General features: G+C 45.0%; 2 protein-coding genes across 5 annotated transcripts; both read left to right on the forward strand.

Annotated features, from left to right (window-relative positions):
• The first annotated feature begins 464 nt into the window (after nucleotides 1-464).
• On the forward strand, nucleotides 465-25,901 carry D2HGDH (D-2-hydroxyglutarate dehydrogenase). 4 transcript variants are annotated; one of them, XM_054039884.1, is made up of 10 exons: nucleotides 465-607; nucleotides 3,797-4,206; nucleotides 5,648-5,705; nucleotides 7,685-7,824; nucleotides 8,531-8,724; nucleotides 16,675-16,843; nucleotides 17,635-17,778; nucleotides 19,034-19,176; nucleotides 21,116-21,281; nucleotides 23,583-25,901. In XM_054039884.1, the coding sequence occupies exons 1-10, from the start codon at nucleotides 465-467 to the stop codon at nucleotides 23,840-23,842; spliced, it is 1,827 nt and encodes a 608-aa protein (XP_053895859.1). In that variant the 3' UTR covers nucleotides 23,843-25,901. The 4 variants fall into 4 exon arrangements, with proteins under 4 accessions (XP_053895859.1, XP_053895860.1, XP_053895861.1 ...); XM_054039885.1 differs by lacking the exon at nucleotides 465-607 and adding an exon at nucleotides 824-930; XM_054039886.1 differs by lacking the exon at nucleotides 465-607 and adding an exon at nucleotides 3,482-3,562.
• On the forward strand, nucleotides 10,600-13,461 carry LOC128843242 (myb/SANT-like DNA-binding domain-containing protein 2). Its single transcript, XM_054039908.1, has 2 exons — nucleotides 10,600-11,211; nucleotides 11,627-13,461. The coding sequence occupies exons 1-2, from the start codon at nucleotides 10,825-10,827 to the stop codon at nucleotides 11,759-11,761; spliced, it is 522 nt and encodes a 173-aa protein (XP_053895883.1). The 5' UTR covers nucleotides 10,600-10,824; the 3' UTR covers nucleotides 11,762-13,461.
• Nucleotides 25,902-27,357: the final 1,456 nt, after the last annotated feature.

The following is a 27,357-nucleotide window of genomic DNA, read 5'->3' on the forward strand; positions in this document are numbered from 1 at the left end:
GGGAGGGGGAGGAGCAGGGGCGGAGTGTTCAGGGGAGGAGAGGAGGGGGAAGACAGGTGCGGGGCCGGACAGCGTGGTAAGGCTGCAGGGGATGGGGGGAGCCGGGAAGGGGCTTTGGCTGCCCAGCGGTGCTTGGCCGCCGCTTTTCTATCTATAAATAGCTGACCGGGGGGAAATCCTGGACATTTTTAGATTTTTAAAAATCCCCCCGGACGGCTATTTATAGACTGAAAAGCCGGACATGTCCGGAGAAATCCGGACATATGGTAGCCCTACACACCAGGGCTGTTATTCTAATCACATCATAGTTCTTTGACTGTGCCAGGACTTTCAATTCTTCCTGCTTGTTTCCTAGGCTTCTTGCATTCGTGTACATGCACCTAAGATAACTAGCCAATTGCCCTGCATTCTCAGTATGAATCAGGAGGGGCTCCCATGTTGCACCCTCCTCCTCTCACACAGAGATGACTTCCGTCTGTGCCTGCAGCTGGGTATGGCCCTACCTGTGTGTGTGCACCAGAAGAGGCTTGAGGGCTGCATCAGCAGGACAGGGGAGGAAGCCCGGGCTGGTAGAATGGGTGGCACAAGTAGGATCCCAATATATCAGGTAGCACCTTGGATGGGGTGGTCTAACCCACTCTCTGCCCCTTCACCCACCTACCGACACCCGGAATATGCCTGGGGCAGGGGGTGCGCTGGAGCAGTTGTGCGCATTTGTAGCACTTTGCGTCACCGCTCCGGGCCTCACCCCCTTCGCTCTGACTCCTGGCTCCGCCCCGTGATTCCCACTCTAACGAGGCGGCCTGGGGGGAGGGATGTTCTCAGAGGACTTCGCGCGGGAGACGCCCGGTTTCTGGTCAGCTGGACGCAAAGCGGCTGGGGGCGCCTTTGTGTGACGTGGCGGGCGAGGCGGCCGCAGTCCCGGGCTCGGTAATATAACGAGTGGCAGGCGTCGCGCGAGCACGAAGGGCGGGCGACGTACTATAGCCCCGGGCGGGTAGCAGCTGCTGACCCACCCCGCCACTCTTGCAGTGTGGCCCCCAACGCCCTGGCAGTGTGTAGCGTGCCCCCCGCTGAGGCAGTGATCAATGTCCCCCATCCCCCCCAATGTCTTGGCAGTGGTCGTCGTCGTCCCCTGCCGGTGAGGCAGTGCGCAGTGCTTCCCCCGCGCCCTGTCTTAGCAGTGTGCGTTCCCCCCACCCCACCCCACCCCCGGCTGAGGCAGTGTGCAATGTTTTTTCTATCTGTTTTTCATACTATTAACATTTACATGGACATTAAATAGAGATGAAAAATTAGTAATTTATAACTACTAAATTTATTGGTAAAAAATATAATTGTCCATTATTGCAGAAAATAAAACTTCAACCATAAGAGTATTTAGCTTCAAGTATCCCAGGTTGTTGTTAATCAATTAGCAGCAAAATAAAAGAAAGAGAAAAATGGCTGACACAGATAAGTGTTCTTAATATACATTAGGTTAGCCTTACTCCTTGGCCAGCTGTATACTGTATAATGTTTTTTCTGCCTCCCAATGTCTTGGCAGTGTGCAGTGTGATAGTCATGGTCCACTCCGGTTGGCTGGGAATGCTGCCCACGACACACAGTCCCCCACAGCACACACAAACAGACCTGTCTTGGTATGCCAAGCTGCATGCTTGGTGCCATGCCCCTGCCAGATGGTAGACCAGTGCAATGAGTATCTACCTATGGCAGGACTCCACTGTAGGAAATAAGGATGTATCCCGTGTGACCATTTAATAAAAAGGAGAGATTCTTAGCGTGGAAATGTTTCTCAGCTGTATACTCCATGTTGCCATCTCTCCAAACACACATACAAAAGAGATTCCCAGTGACAGCTGGGCACATCCTGAAACAGCTGCCGCTGAACATATGGATCCCAACGGGAAAGCTCAGCTTTTCCAAAATCCCCTCGCCTGTCCTGTGTGAAAGGCTGAGCATCTGAGCAGACAGATGCTTTGGGGTTGGTAGCAAAGTTACTGGAGTAGCAGGTTCTTATTCACACCAAAGTAAGTAGAATAGAAAATGGGTCAGGTTTTATATATATATATATATTACTGTTTAAGCCTTGTTTTAAAAAGTAGCAAACTTGTTAATTTTATTCTGTTACGTGCCACACACATTTTTGTCCTGCTGTCCAATTCAGTGTCTATTACCATTCACTTTTTGGGGGGTTCTTTTATCAGCATAACCATATGGGCATAATGTGGCAATAATTGGCAGTGGTACATGCTGACTGGGCCTGAATCAACATAGGAACTTTGTTTTCTCACAAGTTTTCTGTGGGCAGTGGAGCCAGACCCCTTGTAAATGCTGCGTTTTGACATTGGCTTGTGGGCATTTAGCTATATGTTGGAAGTGGGAGGAGGAATGCAAACTTGTCAACAATAAATGCCACGGACAAATGAGTATACTCTTGATGTGTCCTATTTCCCTATAAAAGCCCTATTATTTGATCTAGAAGGGGCAGATAGCTAGACAATAATTTTGTTTATATATAACCAAAGTTTTACCAAAAAAAGAACAGGAGTACTTGTGGCACCTTAGAGACTAACAAATTTATTAGAGCATAAGCTTTTGTGGACTACAGCCCACTTCTTCGGATGCATATAGAATGGAACATATATTGAGGAGATATATATACACACATACAGAGAGCATAAACAGGTGGGAGGCAAAGTTTTACCTTGTTTCTGAAACTGATTGGATATAGTCAATAATTCTATCTACTTATTCCATTGAGCATCCAAGCACTTTCACTGGTTTATTCACATCACATCCAGCACTCCAGTATATTATTGAAACTTGCTGATTGTACAAAGAAAGATGATGGTTGACATTTTAATCAGTGTTTAATACTATTATAGTAAAAAATGGTAATGAAAGCAGAGAGGATTTCTTTGTTTGACTTATCAGTTTGCACTAAGTCTTTAGTTCTTCCACACCCTTTCACTGTTCACTGGAGTAGTTAACATCTGCTCCTTGTTGTTGGGGGGGGGGGGGGGGAGGGAGTACCTGAATTGTAATTTCTACCCAGACAGCCCCCAAATGGTGTTGATTGATCAGATATGTGTTCTTTGGATTCTTACAGATTAATAAGTATCCCAGTTTATAGATTCTTGCAAATGTACCCAGTGTCATGGGAAACACACAGACAGGGGTCTGATTCTCAACTGCATTGTGCCTTGGAGTGGAGAATCAGGCTTCAGGAATTTATATATGAGTACCTTCTCAAGGGCAAGATGCAGGGGAAAAGCAGGCTTGAGCTATGGGTAGAATTTGTGAAAAAGACCAGTCATGTCATGTGCAGCATAAGGGCCGAGGGCGTATGTTCTCAGGAAGCAGCACATGAGTAGGTGTATTAAATATGAAGCTCTATCCTTCAGTGAAAACAGTTTTACAGCACATTATAATACATGCAGTTCTCAATGAAAGACATGATATATCATGTATATTTCATCGGGAATTTTCAGTAATACTAGAAGCTTTGGTTTCCCTCTGCTTCCCGTATATGATCCTACTTCAGTCTGGATTTTCCTAGGTAAGAGATGGGTTGATTGTGTACAATAATATAATGATGATCCTGAAACTCTCCTGTCTGCAAATATGAACAACCTTTTACTCCCTACAGGAGCTAGGTTTTCCCTATAGTTCTGCCTCCATAAAGAACAGTAGCAAGTCAGTTAGTTGAAAAATCTAGTTTTTTATGCATACAGGACCTGGAGAGCAGCAGGAAGAATCAAAACTGGGTGTTAATCCTCTTTTTGCATTTCAGGGCAACCATGACAGTTTCCTCTCTCGTCCAGCTTCGTTTGGTTTGGTGCTGTTGGACCCTACCAAGATGGCAGATGAACGTCCATAAGAGGCCCTTGGCAGTGTGGACCAGTGCTACTGCTCAGTGGACACTTAAGCAGAAGAAACCAGCAGAGCTATACAGGATACCAGTGTCCAGGCCACCCATCTTATCAGGCACCAGTCTACTGGGCAAGGGAGCTCTCTCTACAACCTCCATCAGCCCCAAGGAAGTGATGCTGACTAGTGAGCGGTATGGTGTGCAGAGGCTGCCCTTCTCTCATGTTTCTGATAGTGATTTAACTTTTTTTGAGCACCTTATACCTGGTAGAGTCATCACAGACCCAGATGAATTGAGACCGTTTAATGTGGACTGGCTGCAGTCAGTCCGAGGTAGGTGTTTTAACATTTTGACACACCCTACCCCCTTTTCACCATGATTAGCAGTATGAAAAATCTGCAGGCAAAAACATCAACTCTGGTGCCAAGTTTGTGCTGCTGCTTATTTATACAAATCCTACAAAATCAAGTTTGGTTATTAGAGCTGGTGGAAATTTTTCATTCAAAAAATACTTTCCTATTTTTTTGGTCAAAACTCTCATTTTTGTCAGAATTTTTCATTGGAACAGAAAATATTTCCCAATCAGCTCTTTTGATTAAATGTTAAATTATGTTTTTGTTTACATATACCCAAAGTTTTACCTTGCTTTTGAAATGGTTCATTTTATAGTGAAATTCATACACTAAGCGGTCAATTATGTTTTAATTGATTCTTTTAGAGTATATCTACCTTAAAAATAGGAGTGTTCATTTGAAATCTTCAAATAGTCAAATCTTTCTTTGATTATCCTAAAGATGGAGCTATTGGATGCTGTCCCTGAAAATTAGTCTAAAAGTGCAAGAGTGCCTGTAGATTTGTGAGAGCTCTATAAAGTACTTGCCTTGTATCATCATTAAACTCACTGACCCAGTGAGTATTTAGAACAAGGTGTTAAAATACCTTACAGTAGGGTATGATTCTTCAGTCTTCAACACAGCTGACTTATTTTTGAGAAGGTGATTGTTACTGGAATTTTCTTCTCTCCACTTATTTATTCTCTTAGCATGGAAAATGGCATAAGTTTTCCATGGTTGCCAATGCCAAGCCAGTGAAGCAGAACGCCCGACTAAGCAGAGCTAATTTAGGAAATTTAAAATTTGTCTCTGTGGAGTAGACCAATGATTAGGGCCCTAGCAAATTCACGATCCATTTTGGTCAATTTCACGGTCATAGAATTTTTAAAATCATAAGTTTCATGATTACAACTATTTTAATCTAAAATGTAACGGTGTTGTAATTGTAGGCATCCTGATCCAAAAAGGAGTTGGAGGGGTGGTATTGCAAGATTATTGTAGGGGGTGTTGCGGTATTGCTACCCTTACTTCTGTGCTGCTGCTGGTGGCAGCGCTGCCTTCAGAGCTGGGCAGCTGGAGAGTGGCGGCTGCTGGCCGGGATCCCAACTCTGAAGGCGGAGCTGCCATCAGCAGCAGCGCAAAGCCAGTATTATTCCTGTTATTATGGGACACAGCTCCCTTTGCAGCCCATCAATGTCATTTCTGATCACTGAGTTTGGTTACTAGTGGAGCATTGCAGGAACGTGTTTCTTCCATGATTTTCCCTGTACTGCTAGACCAGGGAACAAGTAACCTCACCTCATAATTGAAGCTCATGGTGCAGATGACCCTGGCATATTCTGTTGCCACTAGTGTCAGAAATACCAAAAGTGTTGGGTTTTTCTTTTTGGCCACAATCTTTGCTTCAGATTGATTTTACCATACCTTGCTTTCATTGCAGGCTGCAGTAAGATGTTACTGAGGCCACGGACAGCAGCAGAGGTATCTGAGATTCTCAGGTAATTTACATCTTTTTAACTGATCTTTGCTTCTTAGTGCTTCTATTTTGCTATCTCTGAATTCTGTCTTTGCTCTACTCTAACAACTTTCTCATTATATCATTTGACATTGCTACCAGATTTAATCAAGAAACCAGGTAATGTGCATGAATGAGCAAAATCCAGTCTAACTATGAAAGCTAGACCAAGAGAGCTTTCAGATGGTTAGGGAAAGTAATGGGTTCCTAATTAGCAATGTGATCACTGAGAACAACTAACAAATGTTATAAATGCCAAATGGGAAACATCTGGTTCCTCAGATCCACACACCTGTGGCCCTGATTAGAAAATCCTAAGTAGTAGTGTGTGGGGGTGTATGTAGGGGGCGACGTCTCATCATTAGTGATTTCTCTGCTCCACTGAACTGACCTAATTGGAAACAGTGCCAGTAGCAGAAAGGGACAACCCTCAGAAGGTGACAACAGGCTCAGGCTGAAGGAGAAAAATAGCCAGAGGGGGAAAAGGAGATTAGGAGAACAAAAGGAAAATAAAATAAGAGATTCAAAATAAATCCTATGAGAGAAACCTTGGGCCTGATCCCAGCTTCAAAGAGCTCCTGAACCTGAAGGTCTGATCCTGTATCCATTGAAGTCAATGACAATACTCCCCTCGGTGTCACTGGGTGTAGAATCGAGCCCTAATTTAGCAGCAGTACAAAGGCTCACCACTTGGTGGTTCAGTCAATTAGAGGTTGATCACATTTTACAACAGTGTATGAACCCAATACCAGGTGTGTTACAACAAAGTGTGAAGTGATCCTAAAACCTTCTACCATCAAGGTCTGCATTTATGAAATATTTCCTAGTACACTGCAGCTTTGTACACTTAATACAACCGGAACTTGCAGGATTCAGGATGTCTCTTGGTTCAGCAACAAAAGAACAGCATATTTTCCTAGTTCTAAAAGGTTTTAGAGGAGATTTTTAAAGTGCATTAGTTACAACAAGAGAAACTAAAAATATTTTCACATAACTAGATAGTACTTACCCTGAGATGCATCCCAGCTCTGTAAGAACTGATTGTGGCACTTTACCTTCTTGAAGGCCCCTTGCTAGTAAACAGCTGTTCCTGATAGTATCCTGTATTCCCTCTAAGAGCCTGAATTGGCCTTCTGTTCTTAGTCCTTCCTTAATCCTCCACCCTGTGCATGTGTATGAGGTCTAAGCAGGGAATTAACTTAGACTGCAGTTTTGGAATTCGATTGTAAACTCTGTGAGGCAGAAACATGTCTTTTTACTTGTTCTGTAAGATGCCCTGCATGCACCCATAGTTCTCTATAAATAAGGCTACAATGAGTTCACGGAAATCACAGATTCCGTGACTTCCATAGACCTTTGTGACATTTTCTAACCTGGGGCTGGAGCTCCCAGCCAGCCCCGCCCCCACAGCTCCAAGCCCTCACCCTGGTGGGGGGACCCCGCAGCTGCCCAACCATTTCGCACGGCGGGGGAACTCCCTGCTGCTGCCCAGTCCCACAGGCAGGGGGACCCTGGAGCTCCCACACACCGCTGCACTGAGGGACCCAGGAACCCCAGCAAAACCAAAGAAACCAAAATCCCATGCAATGAGATGGAAAGAACACACAGCAGCATGATAAAGATGTGCTAACAAAGGCAGTCACGTGAACAATTAGTTTCTGTTTGGAGTAAAAATATTGTATTGTACAACTGAAACTGCAAAAAGAGGGATGGTCCTACATTTATATTCCTTTATCCAAGCCTGTTGGCATCAGCAGGATTTGTGCTTTCTCACTCTCTATCTGAAACCGGCCATTCATCTCAAATTCAGCTTTTAGGACTGAAACAATTAGCTTTAATGAGGACAACCGATTCATCAAACTGCATGTGTGCATGTGAGAACAAATCTCCCAGAGGCATGAAGAAGGGAAGTGGGGCATGGCTCTGAGCAATGTGACTGTTGAACAATGTGTTCCCTTTCAGGTATTGTAACAAAAGGAAGTTGGCAGTAAACCCCCAGGGAGGTAACACTGGCCTTGTGGGGGGCAGCGTTCCTGTCTTTGATGAGATTATTATCTCCACAGCTCTAATGAACCAGGTCATCAGCTTCAACAGTGTGTCTGGTAAATATATTTCTTCTAATGTAAAAGGGCTCATCTTTTAGTCCTCTGAAAGCTGCCCTCCTTCTGAGAGGTGCTTAGTATAGCATCAGCAGGGATTCAGACCAACAGCACCACGAGGAGGCAGCAGGGGCTTCCTGAATACAGGATTCTTCTGATGTTGTTTCTGATAGTACATGGAGACTGGGGGAAGGGAGAGGAGTACCTGCACTCATTCCAGTATCTGTTTAAGAAATCCAGATGGGATACTATCTGGATCTGATAGTAAAGGGTAGGACATAAATTACAGTGGTATTGAAGAAAGGATCTGCCAGGTTTATGGCCAGTCTGCACTGGCATTTGTGGAGGAGAGAAATGGGAAAAGTATGCATATGTGGTTGGACTTGGGGAATGAGAAAACCTTTGGTTGATTTGAACATTTAAGTTCTTAAAAAGTTGAGGTAAGGGAAAATTAAAGGGAGAAAAATATTTGGTACCCCTGTGTTCCAGATACCAATCCAGGGCTTTCTCCTCCTGAAGTCAGTGTCAAAACTCCCGTAGACTTCAGTAGGAGGGAGATAGAGCCATGAGAAGAGTTGTTTTGGATTTGAATTGTACCATCAGGGTAGAAGTTTTGGAGAAAGGGAAGGTCCTAGTTGCTTACAGTTGTCCTGCATCTTTAGGAGACCATTTCTTTGTTTCAAATTGTAGCTTGATTCTTGTGTTTCAGGAATCCTTGTTTGCCAGGCTGGCTGTATTTTAGAGAACCTGAACCAGTATCTTGAGGAGCTGGACTTCATCATGCCACTTGACCTTGGAGCCAAGGGCAGCTGCCACATTGGTGGTAATGTGGCAACAAATGCAGGCGGCCTGAGGCTGTTGAGGTACGGCTCTCTTCGAGGGACAGTTCTGGGACTGGAAGTGGTAAGATGAGTGTCTTGTAGCTGCTTTCTGTATCTGAACTATTTTCCATCCTGTATCCTGCTGCCATCCTGTTTTTATATTCCTGTTGTTTTAGAAATGTACATCATGACACCAAGCTGGGAGGGGTTGCAAGCACTTTGAAGGGTGGGATTAAAATTCAAATTAACCTTGACAAATTAGAGAATTGGTCAGAAATTAACAAGATGAAGTTTAATAAAGAGAAGTACAAAGTATTACACTTAGGAAGGAAAAATCAAATGCACAACTACAAAATAGGGCATAACTAGCTAGGTGGTAGTACTGCTGAATAGAATCTGGGGTTATAGTGGATCACTAATTGCATACGAGTTAACAGTGTGATGCAGTTGTGAAAAAGGCTAATGTAATTCTAGGGTGTATTAACAGGAGTGTGGTATGTAAGACAGGGGAAATAGTTGTCCTGCTCTATTCAGCACTGGTGAGGCCTCAGCTGGAGTACTGTGTGTCCAGTTGTAGGCTCACACTTTAAGAGAGATGTGGACAAATTGGAGAGAGTTCAGAGCTAAGTTCCCTGTAAGCTGTGTGGCTGCGCTGAAGGCTATCAAGGGCTGTACAGGTGGGGAGAGGTGCCCCTCCCCCAGTCCAGGCCTGCCGGAGCTGCCGGGGAGAAGAGCCCCTTCCCCAGCCCAGGCCCTCTGGAACTGCCGCGGCCGGGAAGAGGAGCCCTTCCCCCGGCCCAGCCCAGGTCTGCCAGAGCTGCCGAGGAGAGGAGCCCTTCGCCCAGCCCAGGCCTGCCAGAACTGCCACTGCCGGGAAGAGGAGTCCCTCCCCGGCCCAGCCCAGGAATGCCGGAGCTGCTAGGGAGAGGAGCCCCTCCCCTAAGCTGCGGTGGTAAGAGAGGGCTGGGGGGAGTCCTCTCTCCCCGCTGCAGCCCCAGGGCAGTCTGAACTCCAAACTCCTCATCCCCAGCCCCATCCCAGAACCTTCATCCCTAACCGGAGCCATCAGCCCCTGCACCCAACCCTCTGCCCCAGCTCTGAGCTCCCCTCCCGAACCCCTCATCCCCAGCCATACCCCAGAGCCTGCACCCCCTGCCAGAGCCCTCACACCCCAACCCTCTGCCCTAGCCCTGAGCCCCTTCCTGCACCCCAACCCCCTCATCCCTGGCCCCACCCCAGAGCCCTCACCCCCAGCCAGAACCCTCACCCTCTGTCCCAGCCCTGAGCCTCCTCCCACATTCCAAACCCCACCCCCACCACACATCACCTCCATATTGGTGCACATAACAAAATTCATTCTTCACATGGATCTAAAAAATTAGAGAGAACACTGGTCCAGAGGAGAGCAACAAAAATGATAAAAGGTTTAGATAACCCAGACTATGAGAAAAGGTTAAAAAGACTGGGCATGTTTAGTCTTGAGAAGAAGAGGTTGAGAGGGGGACCTGATAAGTCTTCCAGTATGTGAAGAGCTGTTATAAAGGGGACTGTGATCAATTCCCCATGTCCACTGAAAGGAGGACAAAAAGTAATGGATGTGTCAGATTTAGTCCTGGTCTACACTAGTCTGTTATTTCAGAATTAGCCGAGTTAATTCGGAAAAAAAAAAAGATTCCGTCCACACGACCAAACCATTTTTTTCGATTTAAAGGGCTCTTTAATCCGATTTCTGTACTCCACCTCAGCAAGTGGAGTAGCGCTTAAAAAGAGATTGCAATCCCGAGTTAAAGGTATTGTGGACGCAATTCAACGTTATTGGCCTCTGGGAGCTATCCCAGAATGCTCCTTTGTGACCGCTCTGAACAACACTCTCAACTCTGATGCACTAGCAAGGTGGGCAGGAAAAGCCCTGGGAACTTTTGAATTTCATTTCCTGTTTGGTCACCATCAGCACAGGTGACTGTCAGCACAGGTGACTGTCAGCACAGTCCACCATCACAGGCAACCATGCAGAGTCCATCATCACAAGAGATCACGCAGTCCCGGATTCGCAAACGAGCTCCAGCCTGGTCCGAACGGGAGGTACTGGATCTCATTGCATGTTGGGGAGACGAGTCTGTTATAGCAGAACTACGTTCCAGAAAAAAGGAATGCAAATACGTATGCTAAAGTCTCCAGGGCCATGACGGAAATAGGCTACTCCAGGGACACAAAGCAGTGTCAAACAAAAATCAAGGAGCTCAGGCAAGTGTACCAAAAAGCCAGGGAGGCGAACAGGCGCTCTGGGTCACAGACCCATACATTCTGCTTCTACCATGAGCCGCATGCAGTTATGGGGGGTGACGCCACCACTACCCCACCACTGTCCGTGGACACCTGCAAGGGCGGAGTTGCACGGAACGAGGAGGAAGAGTCATTGGAGGACAAAGAGGAGGAGGACAGTGCGCAGGCGGCAAGTGGGGAATGTGTTTTCCCCCCTAGCCAGGAACTATTCTTAACGCTGGAGTCAATAGCCTCCCCCACTCTCAAGGTGGGCTCCCGGACCATGACCCTGGAGCAGGTACTTCTGGTGAGTGAGAGCCTGATCGGAGCCACGTGGTGGGGGGTGGGGGGGAAACCCAGCCGCGCTGGGATGTTCGCATTTAGTTTAAAGGGCTCATTCCTGCTCAGAGCCTCATCAGAGCCACGCAGTGGGTACGGGAGGGAGGGGAGTGTTGTGTGAAGCGATCATCCCAGAGAGCCCGCAGGCCCTCCTTTTATATGGCAAACCCACTAGGCATTGCTTGCTATGGGAAAGGGGGCCCAGCAGTTTGAAAGCATTGAAATGAATGTAGAAGAAGCAGAACCCCACGTGCCCCTAGGCTGCTTGCAAGCTGAATTCTGTTGCCCGGCCATGTGTGATGGCTTACTCACACCAAAGTGTCCCCTTTGTTCTCTGAAATGTATCTTTTAAAATACTACCCTCCCTTTTTCTTCTCCCGTAGGTGCAAATGTTTCAACGTGGCCCCTATCTACTCCATCCCAGAGGCTGGTCCAGATTAGAGGGTGGAAAAAATGAACTCGGGACAACATGTTCGCCAAGCTCATGCAGTCCTCTCGCACTGATAGGGCCCAGCTGAATGTGTGGAGGCAAATAATTGCAGAGTCCCATAAAGCATTACAGGAACACGAAGAGAGGAGGGACGCGCGCAATAAGAGCAGGCAGGACGCTATGGTCAAGCTCATGGGGGAACAAACTGACACGCTCCGCTGTATGGTAGATCTAATGTGGGAAAGCCAGCAAGACCACAGACTGCCACTGCAGCCCCCATATAACCTCCCTCCCTCCTCCCCAAGTTCCATAGCCTCCTCACCCAGACGCCCAAGAACACGAGGGGGGAGGCTACGGGGACCCACACACTCAACCCAGAGGATCGCCCAAGCAGCAGAAAGCTGGCATATGCGAACTTTTGATTTGGTTTCTGGACTTGTCCTTCCCTCCTCCTCCACCCCCCTAACCCAATACCGCCCTCCCCCCCTCCCCGGTCTACCTTCTGATTTCTCTCAATGTGTTGTGCAACAAATAATAAAGAACAGTTTTTAAACAATTTTGACTTTATTTTCTTTCATATATATAGGGGGCAGGTAACTTCAAGAGAAATAAACACAACTGTTACACCGTACCCTGGCCAGTCATGAAGCTGGCTTTCAAAGCTTCTCTGATGCGCAGCGCGCCCTGCTGCACTCTTCTAATCGCCCTGTTGTCTGTCTGTACGAAATTGGCTGCCAGGCAAGTTGCCTCAACCTCCCACCCCACCATAAATGTCTCCTCCTTACACTCTCAGATATTATGGAGCACACAACAAGCAGCAATTACAATTGGAATATTGGTTGTGCTGAGATCTAACCAAGTCAATGAACTGCACCAGTGCGCTTTCAAACATCCAAAAGCACATTCTACCACCATTCTGCACTTGATCAGTCTATAGTTGAACTGCTCCTTACTACTGTCCAGGATGCCTGTGTATGGCTTCATGAGTCATGGCATTAAGGGGTAGGCTGGGTCCCCGAGGATAACTATAGGCATTTCAGCATCCCCAACACTAATTTTCTGGTCTGGGAAGTAAGTTGTTCAAACAGACCAGAGTTCCTGAAGATGCGAGCGTCATTCACCTTTCCCGGCCATCCCACATTGATGTCAGTGAAACGTCCCTTATGATCCACCAGTGCTTGCAGAACCATGGAAAAGTACCCCTTGCGGTTTATGTACTGGCCGCCCCGTTGTGCCGGGGCCAAGATAGGGATATGCGTTCCGTCTATCGCCCTGCCGCAGTTAGGGAACCCCAGTGCATTAAAGCCATCCACAATGGTCTGTACATTTCCCAAAGTCACTACCCTTGATCGCAGCTAGTCAATGATTGTGTTGGCTACTTGCAGCACAGCAGCCCCTACAGTAGTTTTGCCCACTCCAAACTGATTCCCGACTGACCGGTAGCTGTCGGGCGTTGCAAGCTTCCACAGTGCTATGGCCACTCGCTTCTCAACTGTGAGGGCTGCTCTCATTTTGGTGTCTTTGCGCTTCAGGATAGGGGACAGCAAGTCACAAAGGTCCATGAAAGTGGCCCTATGCATTCGAAAGTTTCGCAGCCACTGGGAATCATCCCAGACCTGCAACATTATGCGGTCCCACCAGTCTGTGCTTGTTTCCCAGGCCCAGAATTGGTGTTCCACGGCACGAACCTGGCCCAATGCCACCATGATCTCCCAATCGCCACATGCCATGCTTCTAGGAACGTCTGTGTCCATGTCCTTATCAGTATAGTAATCGCACTGTTGTCGCTTCCTCGCCCGGTTTTGCAGGTACTGCACATACTGCTGGATAATGCGCGAGGTATTTACAATGGTCAAAACTGCAGTGGAGATCTGAATGGGTTCTATGCTTGCCGCGCTATGGCGCCTGCACGGGTAATCCTGGAAAAAGTGCGTGAAACGTAGGAGAGCTGTTCAGTTCAAGATGGCTGATAAAAGGCGGTAAATGGTTGTCTTCTGTAACTTTCACGGAGTCGGGAAGCTCGCTAGAGCTGCAAGAGCGGGAGAGCAGAGTTTGCGGTGGAAGCTGTGCAGCTCAGATCACGATGGCCGAAAAATGGTAGGGAATTGTTGCCATCTGTAGCTTCCACGGGAGCCCAGGACCGACAACATAGAAAAAGCAGCAGAAGCTGTGCGGCTCAGTTCACGATGGCCAAAAAACGGTGGGGAATTGTTGCTTTCTGTAGCTTCCACGCGAGCCCAGCAGACAAAATGGAAAAATTAGCTAGCGATGCAAGAGCGGGAGAGCAGAGTTTGCGGCGGAAGCTGTGCTGCTCGGTTCACAGTAGCCGAAAAAAGGAGGGAAATGGTTAGATAAAAGAGTAGATAGAAAGACAAGAGGGCATGCGAGGTGGATTCATAGTACCAGGAGACAGGCGGTGCACTGTACTGCACCGTGTGCTGGCAGTATGGTGTCTGCTGTAGCTTTCATGGAGGGAGGAGCGAGTGTCAGCACACACCCAGAAACACTCGCAAGAATGTTTTTGCCCCATCATGCACTGGGAGCTTAACCCACAATTCCAATGGGCAGCGGGGACTGCGGGAACTGTGGGATAGCTTCCCACAGTGCTCCGCTCCGACATTTGATGCTAGCCTTGGTAGTGTGGGTGCACTCCGCTGAATTCATGCGCTTTAGTGGGAACACACAACACCGAATGTATAAAATCGCTTCCGAAAATTCGAATAGAATAAGTTTGAATTAATTTTGTACTTTAGACGTACCCTTAGGTTGGAGTTAGAAAGTTTTTCCTCTTCTCTAAGAGTAGTTAAGCACTGGAAAAGGCTTCCAAGAGAGGTTATGGAATCTCCATCATTGTCCAGCCTGTTCTTAAAACCCTTCAAATACCTGTCAGGTATAGTCTAGGTTTACTTGTGTGATGGGTTGCCCCTGGGGGGCTGCCTGGAACTGGGATACCACTGAGCCCTCTGACCCACCAGCCTGGGCTCCCTCTCACACTTAGCTGCTGTGACAAGCTGCAAAGCCCTCCAGCCTGCACTTTCACCAGCATTCACACAGGTAGGGACACACCCAGCTTCAGTTACATGCAGGCTCTCGAACCACCAGCTTCCCAGCCTTGTACCCCAGAACAGTACCGTCCTGCCCTGGTCAAATCTGGCCAGTATATGGGTTTAATGCCCAGTCCGTCTCTCCCTCAGTGTGAAGAGCACCATGCACACTTGTGGTAACCAAGCTGAGATTTTCCCCAGACACCTTAGTCAAATGCACTCTGTTTTGGATTAAAACATAAAACAAGTTTATTAACTACAAAAGATAGATTTTAAGTGATAGCAAACAGATCAAAGCAGATTACCTCCTAAATAAACAAAAACGCAAGCTGAGTTTAACATACTAGATAGGTAGGATATGAATTGGCAAATTCTCACCCTAAGTGATAAACAGGCTGGCAGATTCTTAAGGCACAAGCTGCCTTTGCTTAGCGGCTTTGGTTTCCCAGGTTTTCATACACAGGCTAGAAATCCTTTAACCTGGGACCATCACTTCCGCCAGTTCAGTCCAAGTATTACGTCCAATTTTGGGCCCCCAGTTACAGAAAGGATGTGGACAAATTGGAGAGAATCCAGCGGAGGGCAGCGAAAATGATTACTGGGCTGGGGCACATGACTTATGACGAGAGGCTGAGGGAACTGGAGTTATTTAGTTTGCAGAAGAGAAGGGTGAGGGGGGATTTGATAACAGCCTTCAACTACCTGAAGGGGGATTCCAAAGAGGGTAGAGCTAGGCTATTCTCAGTGGTGGCAGATGACAGAACAAGAAGCAATGGTCTCAGGTTTCAGTGGGGGAGGTCTAGGTTGGATATTAGGAAAAACTATTTCACTAGGAGAGTGGTGAAGCACTGGAATGGATTACCTAGGGAAGGGGTGAAATCTCCATCTTTAGAGGTTTTTAAGGCCCAGCTTGACAAAGCCCTGGTTGGGATGATTTAGTTGGTGTTGGTCCTGCTTTGAGCAGGGGGTTGGACTAGATGACCTCCTGAGGTCTCTTCCAACCCTAATCTTCTATGATTCTATGATATAGGGCAGAGGCAGACACCGTGCATGGAAAATGTCAGCACAAACCATTAAGGTTTGTCAAAATAGGTGGTGCTACCAGCCTATTAGTGAAGTTCAGTTAAAACACAGAAAAGTCTTGTCTGAATGTCTTGTAGTTCTATTAGGCTGTAAAATAGTCTGCTTACTTCTGGAAGTCCTGGTGTTTGGAACATTTAAGGATAGACTGAAAAATTCACTAGTATGTTTATTGTAAAGAACAGTATTGGCGAGGGAAAGGATTACATGACCCAGGTAGTCTTTTTCATCTCTAATGTGTCTAAGAAGTCAAGGCAATCTTTAACTAGAGCATATCTGTTAGAAACTCATCCAATCTTGGTTTAAGGGCTCAAATGATGGAGAACTTCCTACTTCTGATGATTAATTACCCTCAGTGTTTCAAAATTGGCACTTTACTTTCATTGGTTGCATCAGCTGTCCTAAGCTAAAAACTATGTACAATGACTGATCATGTCCATTGGAGAAAGATCACTGATTGGTATGAAAAACGATCTGTTCTTATTAGTGTAACTGTTCCTTGCTTTTCATGCGACACATGAGCAGAGCATGTACCACTAAGGAAGAGGAATTTGGTGGAGCAAAATGGGCACCATGTAGATGGGAGAAAGCTCTCCCTGTCCAAGGCTATGTGGAAGAAGTGATAGGGGAAAAGTGTGGGGAGGGACAACAATTAGAGAAGGAAAAAAGAATATAACCACATTGCAGCATTGAAAGATAGAGCCCTGCAAATTCCATGGACCATTTTTGTGGATCGGATGTATCCATGCAGGGCTCTCTTGAGAGGTTTGCTGCAACTTCTTATCATCTTGTCTCTTCACACCAGCTCATCACCTGTGTGTATTTGCGTAATTGGAAATGAAGGGTTTATCAGTATTGTTTCTTTGTCCTCTGCCAGGTCCTGGCTGATGGCTCCATTCTGAACTGCTTGGCTTCTCTGCGGAAGGATAATACTGGCTATGATTTGAAGCAGCTTTTCATTGGATCAGAGGGGACTTTGGGGGTTATTACTGCTGTCTCTATCCTCTGTCCACGGAAACCCAAGTCTGTGAATCTGGTCTTCTTAGGTAGGCTCTGTCCCTCTCTCATTCTCCAGCAGTGGTGTTGGTAACCAGAAACAATATACAATGGTGTTCATACAGTATCAAAGGACCAAGAGACTGATTTGGGGTATATTATTGGAGATGAAGCTGCCCTGTGATCCTGGGGGCTGGTTTTTAATAACTTGACTGCTGAAACCAGTGACAGAAGAAGCCGGGGAAAGAATGAGAATTGAGAGAGAAGGCACAAGTCAGTAAACTGCTGTAAACCACCAACTTGATTTTATTTCTAATAACAAAATGTTTGAGAGAGTTTGGTGGTATGTATTAAAATACTTGTGGTCACTGGGATTTAGCAAAATTCTCTTATCTGTGGTATTCCTGTCACCATGCCATTTGAGCTTTAGCTTAGCTCTGGCAGGCAAAATGTCATTCACAAGTAGAAAAATGGTAGGTAGAAGTGGAGAAGGGAAGGGACCCAGTACTTAGCTGTACTGGTTATATTTTGCCTCACCACCCTTCCGGCCCAGACCGATAAGTGGGGAATAGGGAGACGGTGTCCTAAACATCTTGATAGGATCCAAGGTATCCTGTTTTCTAAAAATCATTGGCATGAAAAAGACCAGTCAGGTAAGAGTTGCACCTGCATGGTCTACGCTAAACATTTATCATCAAAAACATTTCTAACAGTGTTCTGTGTAGCACACATCATTAATTATTATTTACTGGACCCTGGACAAACTATTTTGAGCCAGGTAGTATTTTTTAGTATGTTAGCAGTTTTAATTTTCTCTGTGCTATTTGTTGTCTGTGGAAAGGTTGTCAGAGTTTCTCTCAGGTTCTTGGAACTTTCACTACCTGCAAAGGCATGCTGGGAGAGATCCTGTCTGCATACGAATTCATGGATGACAAGTGCATGAAATTGGTTGAGAACCACCTCAAACTGTCCAAACCAGTGACAGGTACTAGAATTAATGTACTGTGCATAGACAGGTGATCTGGAGTATAAGGCTGTGCTATGAACCCAGGCATCTAGATGTTTTATTGTGCTGTGGAAAAAGACCTAATATCTTCTGGGGATTTCTTTTGGGAGGAGGTAGGGAATGCTGGGATAAATACTTAGCTGATCTAAAGAAAGGTCTCTCCAAAGGTGAGAAGGGAGTCCAGTATCCAGGTTCACTGAAGCCTGGACTTCCCCACATTGTTCCACCACTGCACTCCAACCCTACCATGGAGCAGCTAGTCTCCTGCCTAGGGCAAGAGAAGTGTTCAGCCTACATGTTCAGTTATTAAGGGGGTCTCTCCAGAGATAGCAAAAAGACAGCTTTTCATAGGGACATTGTCTGGTCCCTTGGAGTAGGAAGGAGACAGCAATCTAATAAATAGACTGAATAAATTCCAATAACACTGTAACATAATTTATCACTGAGCAAACTTCCCTGTCTCCCCAGCTTAGTCACCCTGAGACATTCAAACAAACAACACATGAAATATAATTTTTTCTGTTATTTTGGGGGGGGGGGTATTTTAAGTTATTGGGCCCATCTCAACAGGAGCTGCTACAATAAAGAGTGATTAAAACAAGGGCAGTGCATAGAGCATCTGATGTAGCATCAAGGCTATAGAGTAGCAGAAAGGGATTCCTCAGAGGGAATCTATGTGAAATGCAGCAGGAAAGGGCAATTTCCAGAATTTTGGACTTTATTTACATTGGTTAACTTGAAGGAAGCAGAAGATAAGCTGCATGCCTTGTAGCAGAGTTTATTTCCATACAGATGGAAAGTATCACTCTGAAACACTCACTCTCAAACACAAAGCAGATACTTGGACAAGATCAAAAATATTTGCAGAATTTCCAACTCTCGAGTACATCACATCCATTGTGCTCTGTCTAGAGCTCTCTGCACTCTAGCCAATGCAGAGTGCAGAGCGGCTGTTCATGAGGGAGTCTTCCCACATATCCCAGCTCTGGAGGCATTCCCAGCTATTTCAGTCCTGCCTTGGCCAGCAGAATTCCTATAGGGAATGGTGAAAGGATGCTGAAGGTTGGGAAGATAAGTTATCTCAGCCCTCTACCTTATACAAAAGGAGTCACTGTAGAGAATGTTGCTTTATTTTTAACCCAGTGACTTCTCAAGATGACCTTTTAATCGTCTGAATTAAATCCTTATTTTCTACTACTGACTGTTCTCTTGTTCTGTCCCCTCTTGTTTCCAGGAAGCCCCTTTTATATTTTAATTGAAACATCAGGCTCCAATTCTGCCCATGATGAAGAAAAGCTGAACAACTTCTTGGAACATGTCATGGCCTCTGGTTTGGTGACCGATGGGACTGTGGCCACAGAGGATAAGAAAATAAAGGTGATTCCCCCTCCAACACAAACACTCATGGAATAATTCTCTATTTGGGTTTGTACTTATCATTGATGAATGGTTAAACAGTTTGTTCTGTGGCTTAGGAGTTCTCAAGTTACCTGACATCAGGAGGAAAAGTTGTAGTTTGTTTATATGGTGAAACATATGCCAATATTTTTTTTGTCTGTTTTCAAATGTTCTACCAACATTTTCCTTATGGCCCTCCCTTATGGTGTTAATGAGGAGGTGCTGAATTTTCTTTCTCTAGACATGCAGTTTTGCTTGAGCACAAAGTAGTAGAGAAATTCCTCATTTTCTTAGCCAGCAAAACATAAGAACATAACATAAGAACGGCCATACCAGGTCAGACCCAAGGTCCATCTAGCTCGGTATCCTGTCTACCGACAGTGGCCAATGCCAGGTGCCCCAGAGGGAGTGAACCTACAGGCAATGATCAAGTGATCTCTCTCCTGCCATCCTTCTCCACCCTCTGACAAACAGAGGCTAGGGACACCATTCCTTACCCATCCTGGCTAATAGCCATTAATGGACTTAACCACCATGAATTTGTCCAGTTCTCTTTTAAACGCTGTTATAGTCCTAGCCTTCACAACCTCCTCAGGTAAGGAGTTCCACAAGTTGACTGTGCGCTGCGTGAAGCGTGCTTTTATTTGTTTTAAACCTGCTGCCTATTAATTTCATTTGGTGACCCCTAGTTCTTGTATTATGGGAATAAGTAAATAACTTTTCTTATCCACTTTCTCCACATCACTCATGATTTAAAACAAAACAATAGAGAGAGACTGATAGGTGATGGAGCTAGAATAACCTTATTCCTCTGTAGAAGTGGGAAGATTTGCAGTGCTGGACTACACCCTGACCTTCACTTCCTTGGAATATGTTACAGTGGTGTGTATAGTGGAAGATCTTGTGTTGGACTGGACCACCTGTCTCTCAGTTTCAGCAGCATGTTGCACTCATGTATGGGAAGCAAATTTTGGGTACTAGCATGGAGCTGAGATGATTATTATTTACATTACAGGAACCCCTAGGGTCCTGTATTAGGGCCCTATTGTGCCAAGCACTGTATCAGCACATAACAGAGATGCCGCCATCCCAAGGAGTTTACAATTTAAATACAAGACAAGAGACAACAGATAGATACAGCAAACCAAAAGGAGAGTTGTTGTTTTTCAAGGAAACAATGAGACACTCCTGGTCAGTGTGATAAGCAGTGGTCATTGCACACCAGTTGCCTGACCACTATGATTTTTTTGTTGCCTTGTTGGCAGTGGAGAGTTTTAGAGAGGTCAGTGAGGTGGCTTTGTGGATGTTTATGGGGAGATGCTTCCATAGTCTTCCCCTTCCCTTGCAGCCAATGCACTGGCAGGAGATCTGAGTATTGACTCTAGAAAGAAAATTAGCCATTCTAAATATCCAGGAAAATGAAATTATATGTTTTCTTCTTTCTTTGAGACAGGAACTAAACACACTCAAAGTTGGATGAGAGCCCCGTATTTAGAGCCAGAGGCTGCTGTGGGTCAAGGCTGAGATGGTTTGTATGGGGCTGAGATAGCAGGGTGCTGGTAAGGCAGGACTGAGGTGCGTGGGAACCAAAGACTGCAGTAGCAGGGTACTGAGCAAGTCAGTTATTTTAACCAGTACTGCTTTATCTGAAATTGCTGAATTTAGAGACCTCATGCATAGTTCCACCATATGATGGTGCCAATTTGCCAAACAAATATAAATGGATGTTTCCGAGAGCTGTAAGATAATACATATGCAGAGGGAGGACATAAGGCCATCACAGTAGCTCATATAGTTGGATAACAGTTCCCTGCCCCTCCCCCCCGTCCTCAAACTCCATGAAGAGTGAAATCTGATGTATTTGGTTCATTTTAATTTTCTCTCTCAACTTTATCCTGTTTGATCCAATGAACCACAGATGTTGTGGTCTCTGAGGGAGCGGATCACAGAGGCCCTAACTCATGATGGCTGTGTTTACAAATATGACCTCTCACTCCCTGTGGAGAGACTCTATGACCTTGTGATTGATACCAGGGCTCGACTGGGCAAGACTGCCAAGAATGTGGTTGGCTATGGCCATCTAGGTGAGTTGGGGAACATTACAGATTTCCTTTTGTAGCTTAGCTTCTAAGAAACGGAAACTAGATGGTATTGGCTGACAGAGCTATAGCTCTAGTCGGAGCTGTGAGGATTTGTTGGAATCCACTAATTTCTGACATGATCCCTATGCTAATGGAAAAATTGATTTAATAACATTAACAATCTGTAGCACAGTATAAGAAGTTATTCAAAGAGATGTTGCCTTGTAGCTCTTTATCCAGTGTTTTGGGTAGATTTAATTGGGCAATAAGTTTGATCTGCAGTCAAATAATAAATGTAAATGTTTGGTAGGAACCACTGTCCTCGTTAGAGGGAGTAGCAATATTTGTAAACCAATTATGGCCAAGCCATTAACCACCAGAAAAAAGTGATTAATGCAATTGAGAAAAAAAGGCTTTGGAATTTGCAAAGGCATATTTTGAAATTTATGTAGTGAAACTTGACTTCAGCGACTCCGGAGACATACAAATGGATTGCTTAACAGAGCTGAGCAGTCATTAGAAGTGGAGCAGTGTTAAGCACTCTCTGAAGCTATTTCAGAGCAGTGTCTTTAAACAGGAGGTTGCGTAATAAAGGTTGTCTTTTTTACACATTTGACTATATTGATGATTTAGTTGGTGTTGGTCCTGCTTTGAGGAGGGGATTCCAAAGTGAACATGAATCACTAAAAACTTTAGATTTATCTTGACTTCCAAGTAGTCAATAGATATTTAGATGTTAATCAAAGATCATTATTAAGAGGCAGTCCAAAAGAAAACATAACTCTATTAATGAGGTACATTTAAATGGTTGCAAAAATATAATTGGAAGAGATTGAATAATGTGGTATGGGTAAATTAAAATGTCACAGTCCTAATGAAGTAACTTTAGATAAATCTTTGCCACAAGAAATATTATGGCTGAAGTTCTAAAAGCACAAAATCAGGAAATGGAAAGTTATTTTACTCTACATTGTGAGGGCTTTCTGATGGACTGTACTTCTTAGAGATGGCACAAGAGCTAGGAAACTTTCTGAGTTATTCAAGCACATAACTGTCTGAAGAGAGGAACCACTGTTTATAGAATCCTAATGGACAGCTGCTCTCAGGATATAACATAGACTCTGCTATTTCGTTACACAGCAGAGCCAATGATAAATTTCCATGGCAGGGTGTGACAATGCGGTTCTGGCGGAACCCAACTGAGAGTGCCAACTCAGGACAAATTGCTCAAACAGGGCAGTTACAGCCCAAGGCTGGGTTTTTTTCCACCTCTAAGGCAAACCAAACCAGCCAGACTAGGAGGACTTCGGTCTCACCCCACTGGCTAACCGCAAGTCTCACAAGCAATCTCCTTAGACACTCCAGTTTCCCAGTATTACCACCGGTGCCACTCGTTATGGGGACAAATGGTTATGAAAACCAATACCCAATAAAAGAAAAAGGTTCTCCTGATCCCAGAGGACCAAGCCCCAGACCCAGGTCAATATACAAATCAGATCTTACCCACAAATCACGCTGTTGCCAATCCTTTAGAATCTAAAATCTAAAGGTTTATTCATAAAAGGAAAAAGATAGAGATGAGAGTTAGAAATGGAATCAATTACATACAGTAATGGCAAAGTTCTTGGTTCAGGCTTGCAGCAGCGATAGAATAAACTGCAGGTTTAAATCAAGTCTCTGGAATACATCCCCCGCTGGGATGGGTCCTCAGTCCTTTGTTCAAAGCTTCAGCTTGTAGCAAAGTTCCTCCAGAGGTATGAAGCAGGATTGAAGACAAGATGGAGATGAGGCATCAGCCTTATATAGTCTTTTCCAGGTGTAAGAACCTATTTGTTCTTACTGTGGAAAATTACAGCAAAATGGAGTCTGGAGTCACATGGGCAAGTTCCTGCATACTTTGCTGAGTCTCAAGGCATATTTGCCTTCTCTCAATGGGTCCATTGTATAGCTGATGGTCCTTAATGGGCCATCAAGCAGGCTAGGCAGAGCTAACACCAGTTTGTCTGGGATGTCACCCAGCAGCATAGCATAAGTTTGAAATACAGACAGTATAGAGCCAATATTCATAACTTCAACTACAAAATTGATACACACATATAGACAGCATAATCATAACCAGTAAACCATAACCTTGTCTTAGCCACCCCATTTGATCCCCTTTATACAAGATTTGCGTGCCACTACAGGACCTTGGTTGCAACAATGATCTATATGGTCCCAGATTATATCAATAACGTCACACAGGGTCATTCCGTTTCTCTATCAGAACCATCTCAGACCCAGCTCTGTTATGCTTTCTTCCAGGAGATGGAAACCTGCACTTGAACATCACAGCTGAGTCCTACAGCCATTCCCTGCTGAATGCCATTGAGCCATTTGTGTACGAGTGGACTGCACAGTATAATGGCAGTATCAGTGCAGAGCATGGACTGGGCTTCAAGAAGAAGCATTACATTCAATACAGTAAGCCACAGGAGGCAGTCCTTCTGATGCAGCAGGTCAAAGCCATGTTGGACTCCAAAGGGATTCTGAATCCTTACAAGACACTGCCAGCTAGTTACTGAGTGCTTCGTGCTGCTGAGAAACAGGTGTATATCCTATTGTATCGACTATATCTCTATCTCATAACTGCACTTTAGACACTGACAGACTGAGCAACAATTTTCAAAGCTGCTTTGCTCACTTTATGATTGTAATGAAATGGTAAAGGACTGCAATTCCTCCTCCCAGTATTGTCCATCATCGCACGAGCTCTGACCGTCCAGAAAGCAGAGATCAGTAGCGGCCAAAGCCACACAGGCTTCCTCATTGCTCTGAAAGTTCAGACTGAGTATACATATATAAGGGGCCTACCTGCCAGTCCCTCCCATGCTGCAGTGCTTAGAACTATCTCCCATCCCAGTCCAGCTGGTGGAACCCTTGAAAAGCCTTAACTCTCTAATGCTCTGTTGATGGCTTTTCCTCTCTACTTTAGATTGCTTCTTTTATTTCATTTATAGTCCATGCTTGTGGATGTTAGAGCTTCATGCAGCAAGAAGAAAGTGTAAGCAGCATCTAGATTTGGTAGACCATCTGCGCTTTCTATCACTTTCTGCCAGTGGGGCAGTTTAAAATCTCTGTTCTTCTTACTCTATATAGCAAGACAAATTATAGCCTATTTTCAAACACAGGCCTATGACTTTGCACGTGCAAATTATTACACCTGCAGCTTAGTCCTCTTCGATCTAGGTATGTGATTTGTGGGTGCAGTCAGCTGTGGAAATGGAAGATTAAATTCTGGTGGATCTCGGGGGTGTAAATGGCAGGATTATGGCAGTGATGTTCCTGATCCTGGATTATAGGTATTTGCCCCTCACTTGCTCATAGTTGTATGTATGTGGGGTAATCTTGGCACAGTTCGTAAATTCATGGCAGTAGTAATAATTTGCTAAGCTCCACTAGGTGTCTAACAGGCAGCTCTTAGTGGGCATCATGACCATATCTTTGTCCCTATAGCTCCCAGCTGAGATCAGCCATGTTTAGAGCTTCTTTATAGCATTTGCCTCACTAGCACCAAGCCAGAGTTAACAATTTGTGCTGACACTTGGATACTACAGTTATAGGCATGCTAGAAATACTGTAGTTGGCATCCAGAGTAGGGTTTCCAGTAATGTCAACACCTCAGTAATCTTTCCTTTCATACAGATAGTACAAACCTGAGATCAGAGGTATAAACAGCATCCCATCAACAAGACCCTGAGCCAAAGACAGCTTTGGGTTAACTAGGCGGAAGGCCTGGAGATGCCATGAAAGCGCTGCCTTTACCAGGACAGGATTTTTCCCCTTCCATTCGCAGTGCCCTTGCTTGGTTTAAAAGAGAATGTAATCATCCTGTGCACAGATCTTGTAAAGTCATAGAAGTAGACTGCAGTCTTATCTTAGATTTTGGCTAAACTGGTGATTATGTATCAAACTAGACTGTTTTGATGGGAAAGATTGTATTGTGGCACCACGGAATAGAAGAGGCCAGTTTATAAAGACAGCATCTGGTTATGCTTGCATTTTGGTAATCCACAAGGAAGAGAAAGGAGAAAATATACGTGTTAACTAGGGTACATATATTAATTTTCAAAATTTTCTTTGTGGATTGGGGCTATTAGCCGCTTGACAGGCATGTCTGCTCCCTTCCCCTGTGTTGCACAGCAGAGAGAGAAATGTAGGTGCATTGATTGTACAGAAATAGGAGTTAAGAAGCTGGGCAGCAGGAAAGGTGACTACTCATCGGTAGCATGATTCTATACCTCTTAGTCACTGGCAGCTCCTCAGCACCAAAAATATGCAAGTAAAACCCCATTTGAAATGGGCTTGGCCTGCTGAAGGGCGGTGGAATTGGGGAACAGATTGTATGCATGGCCTAAGACCATAGGATCCCAGTGTAACAACCATGAACTCCTCCCCCTCTGGCCACAATACACCAATAGGCAGAGCGCAACCAATGGCAGTGTTACGTGGAAAGTAGTCATTCTGGCCAGAGGCCTAAGAGAAGTGCAGAAGGGCATGTGTATACCAGGCCAGGTTTGTGGGATTTTGTTATACCAATAAAAACTAGCAGGATCTTATTGAAGGGGACAAGATAAAGATGCCACATTTATTATGATAACAATTTGATTTATGACCAATAACTAATATCTTAATCCTTATACACACACATTATACACTTGTGTGTGAATAAGGATTAAGATATACATTTGTGTGTGAATAAGGATTAAGATATTAGTTATTGGTCATAAATCAAATTGTTATCATAATAAATGTGGCATCTTTATCTTGTCCCCTTTAATAAGATCCTGCTAGTTTTTATTGGTATAACATTTTGGTGGAGAATGCGGGCACTGTTGTTAACTGTTTCAATGGCATTTTGGCCCTGGGAGGAGGAATTTACCCAAATATTCCAAATATTTCCCTTCCCAATCTCCAGAGGGGTCCCAAAGGTCTGCCCCCTTCTGGGGTCTCAAATGTTTCTTTTCCTGATGTTACTGCTGCTGTAAGATTTGAGAGTGCTGTTTTAACTCTCTGTACCCAACCTGTTTTTCAGTTTCTCTATCTGTTGCTTGCCTGGGCCCGATCCTGCTTTTTTCAATAAACAGTTTCTTTTCATGGGCACAAGCCTTGTTTCACTAGCAATTTAGCAAGGAGGGTGGGCTTTTTAACTAGCCCCCACCCTTCCTGGTCCCGTTTCTTAAACATTTTCTTTAAAATTGTGAAATTACCACAATATTACTTACAAAAAAACCCAAACCAAAACAAACAAACATAAACCACACTACACTGCCTAAACTCCTATATTCTTCAGAGTTTGGTTTAACAGAACAAGATCTGTATTTCATGTTTTTAACCCACTCTGGGCCAGAGGGAGAGACGCTAAGCTTCCCTCTGTATTGCTCGGCCTTCTACCACCGAGGGTTCATACACCAAAAATAAAAACCCCTTCCAGGGGCAGAGCGAGAACCCTAAGTTCTCCCCTTATGCTCAGGCATGCTACGACTGAGGGTGTGTGCACCTTTTCTTGAACATTTTTAAAAGCTTGTTCAAACTTTTATGTCGCTCCTGATATTATTCAGCAAGTGACACAGCCTAGATTCTGAAATCATAGCTTATATTTGTTATTTTTCTGCTACCTATCCGGAGGCCAGCAGGTTTGGTTAACCAGATTGTATTATGCTAAGTTTACTTGGTGGTGTGCACACCAATGTTTGCAATAACTGAGGCATTTTACCAATATTCCCCCTTTCGCAATTCTCCACCAAAATGTTATACCAATAAAAACTAGCAGTCCGTGCTTGTTTCCCGGGCCCAGAATCGCCGTTCCACACCATCAACATGACTCATTGCCACCATGATGTCCACGGCGCGGGGTCCCATGCTTTGTGAGAGGTCTGTGCCCCTCTCAGACTTAATGTCCTCACTGCGCTGCTGTAGCCTCCTTGTCCGATTTCTCAGCATCTGCCTCTGAAAAAGGTGGATGATAAGGTGCGAGGTGTTGACAACGGCCATAACTGCAGCGATGATCGCAGCGGGCTCCATGCTCGCAGTGCTGTGG

The sequence above is a fragment of the Malaclemys terrapin genome, chromosome 9, assembly GCF_027887155.1.
Source record: "Malaclemys terrapin pileata isolate rMalTer1 chromosome 9, rMalTer1.hap1, whole genome shotgun sequence".
NCBI lineage: Eukaryota > Metazoa > Chordata > Testudines > Emydidae > Malaclemys > Malaclemys terrapin.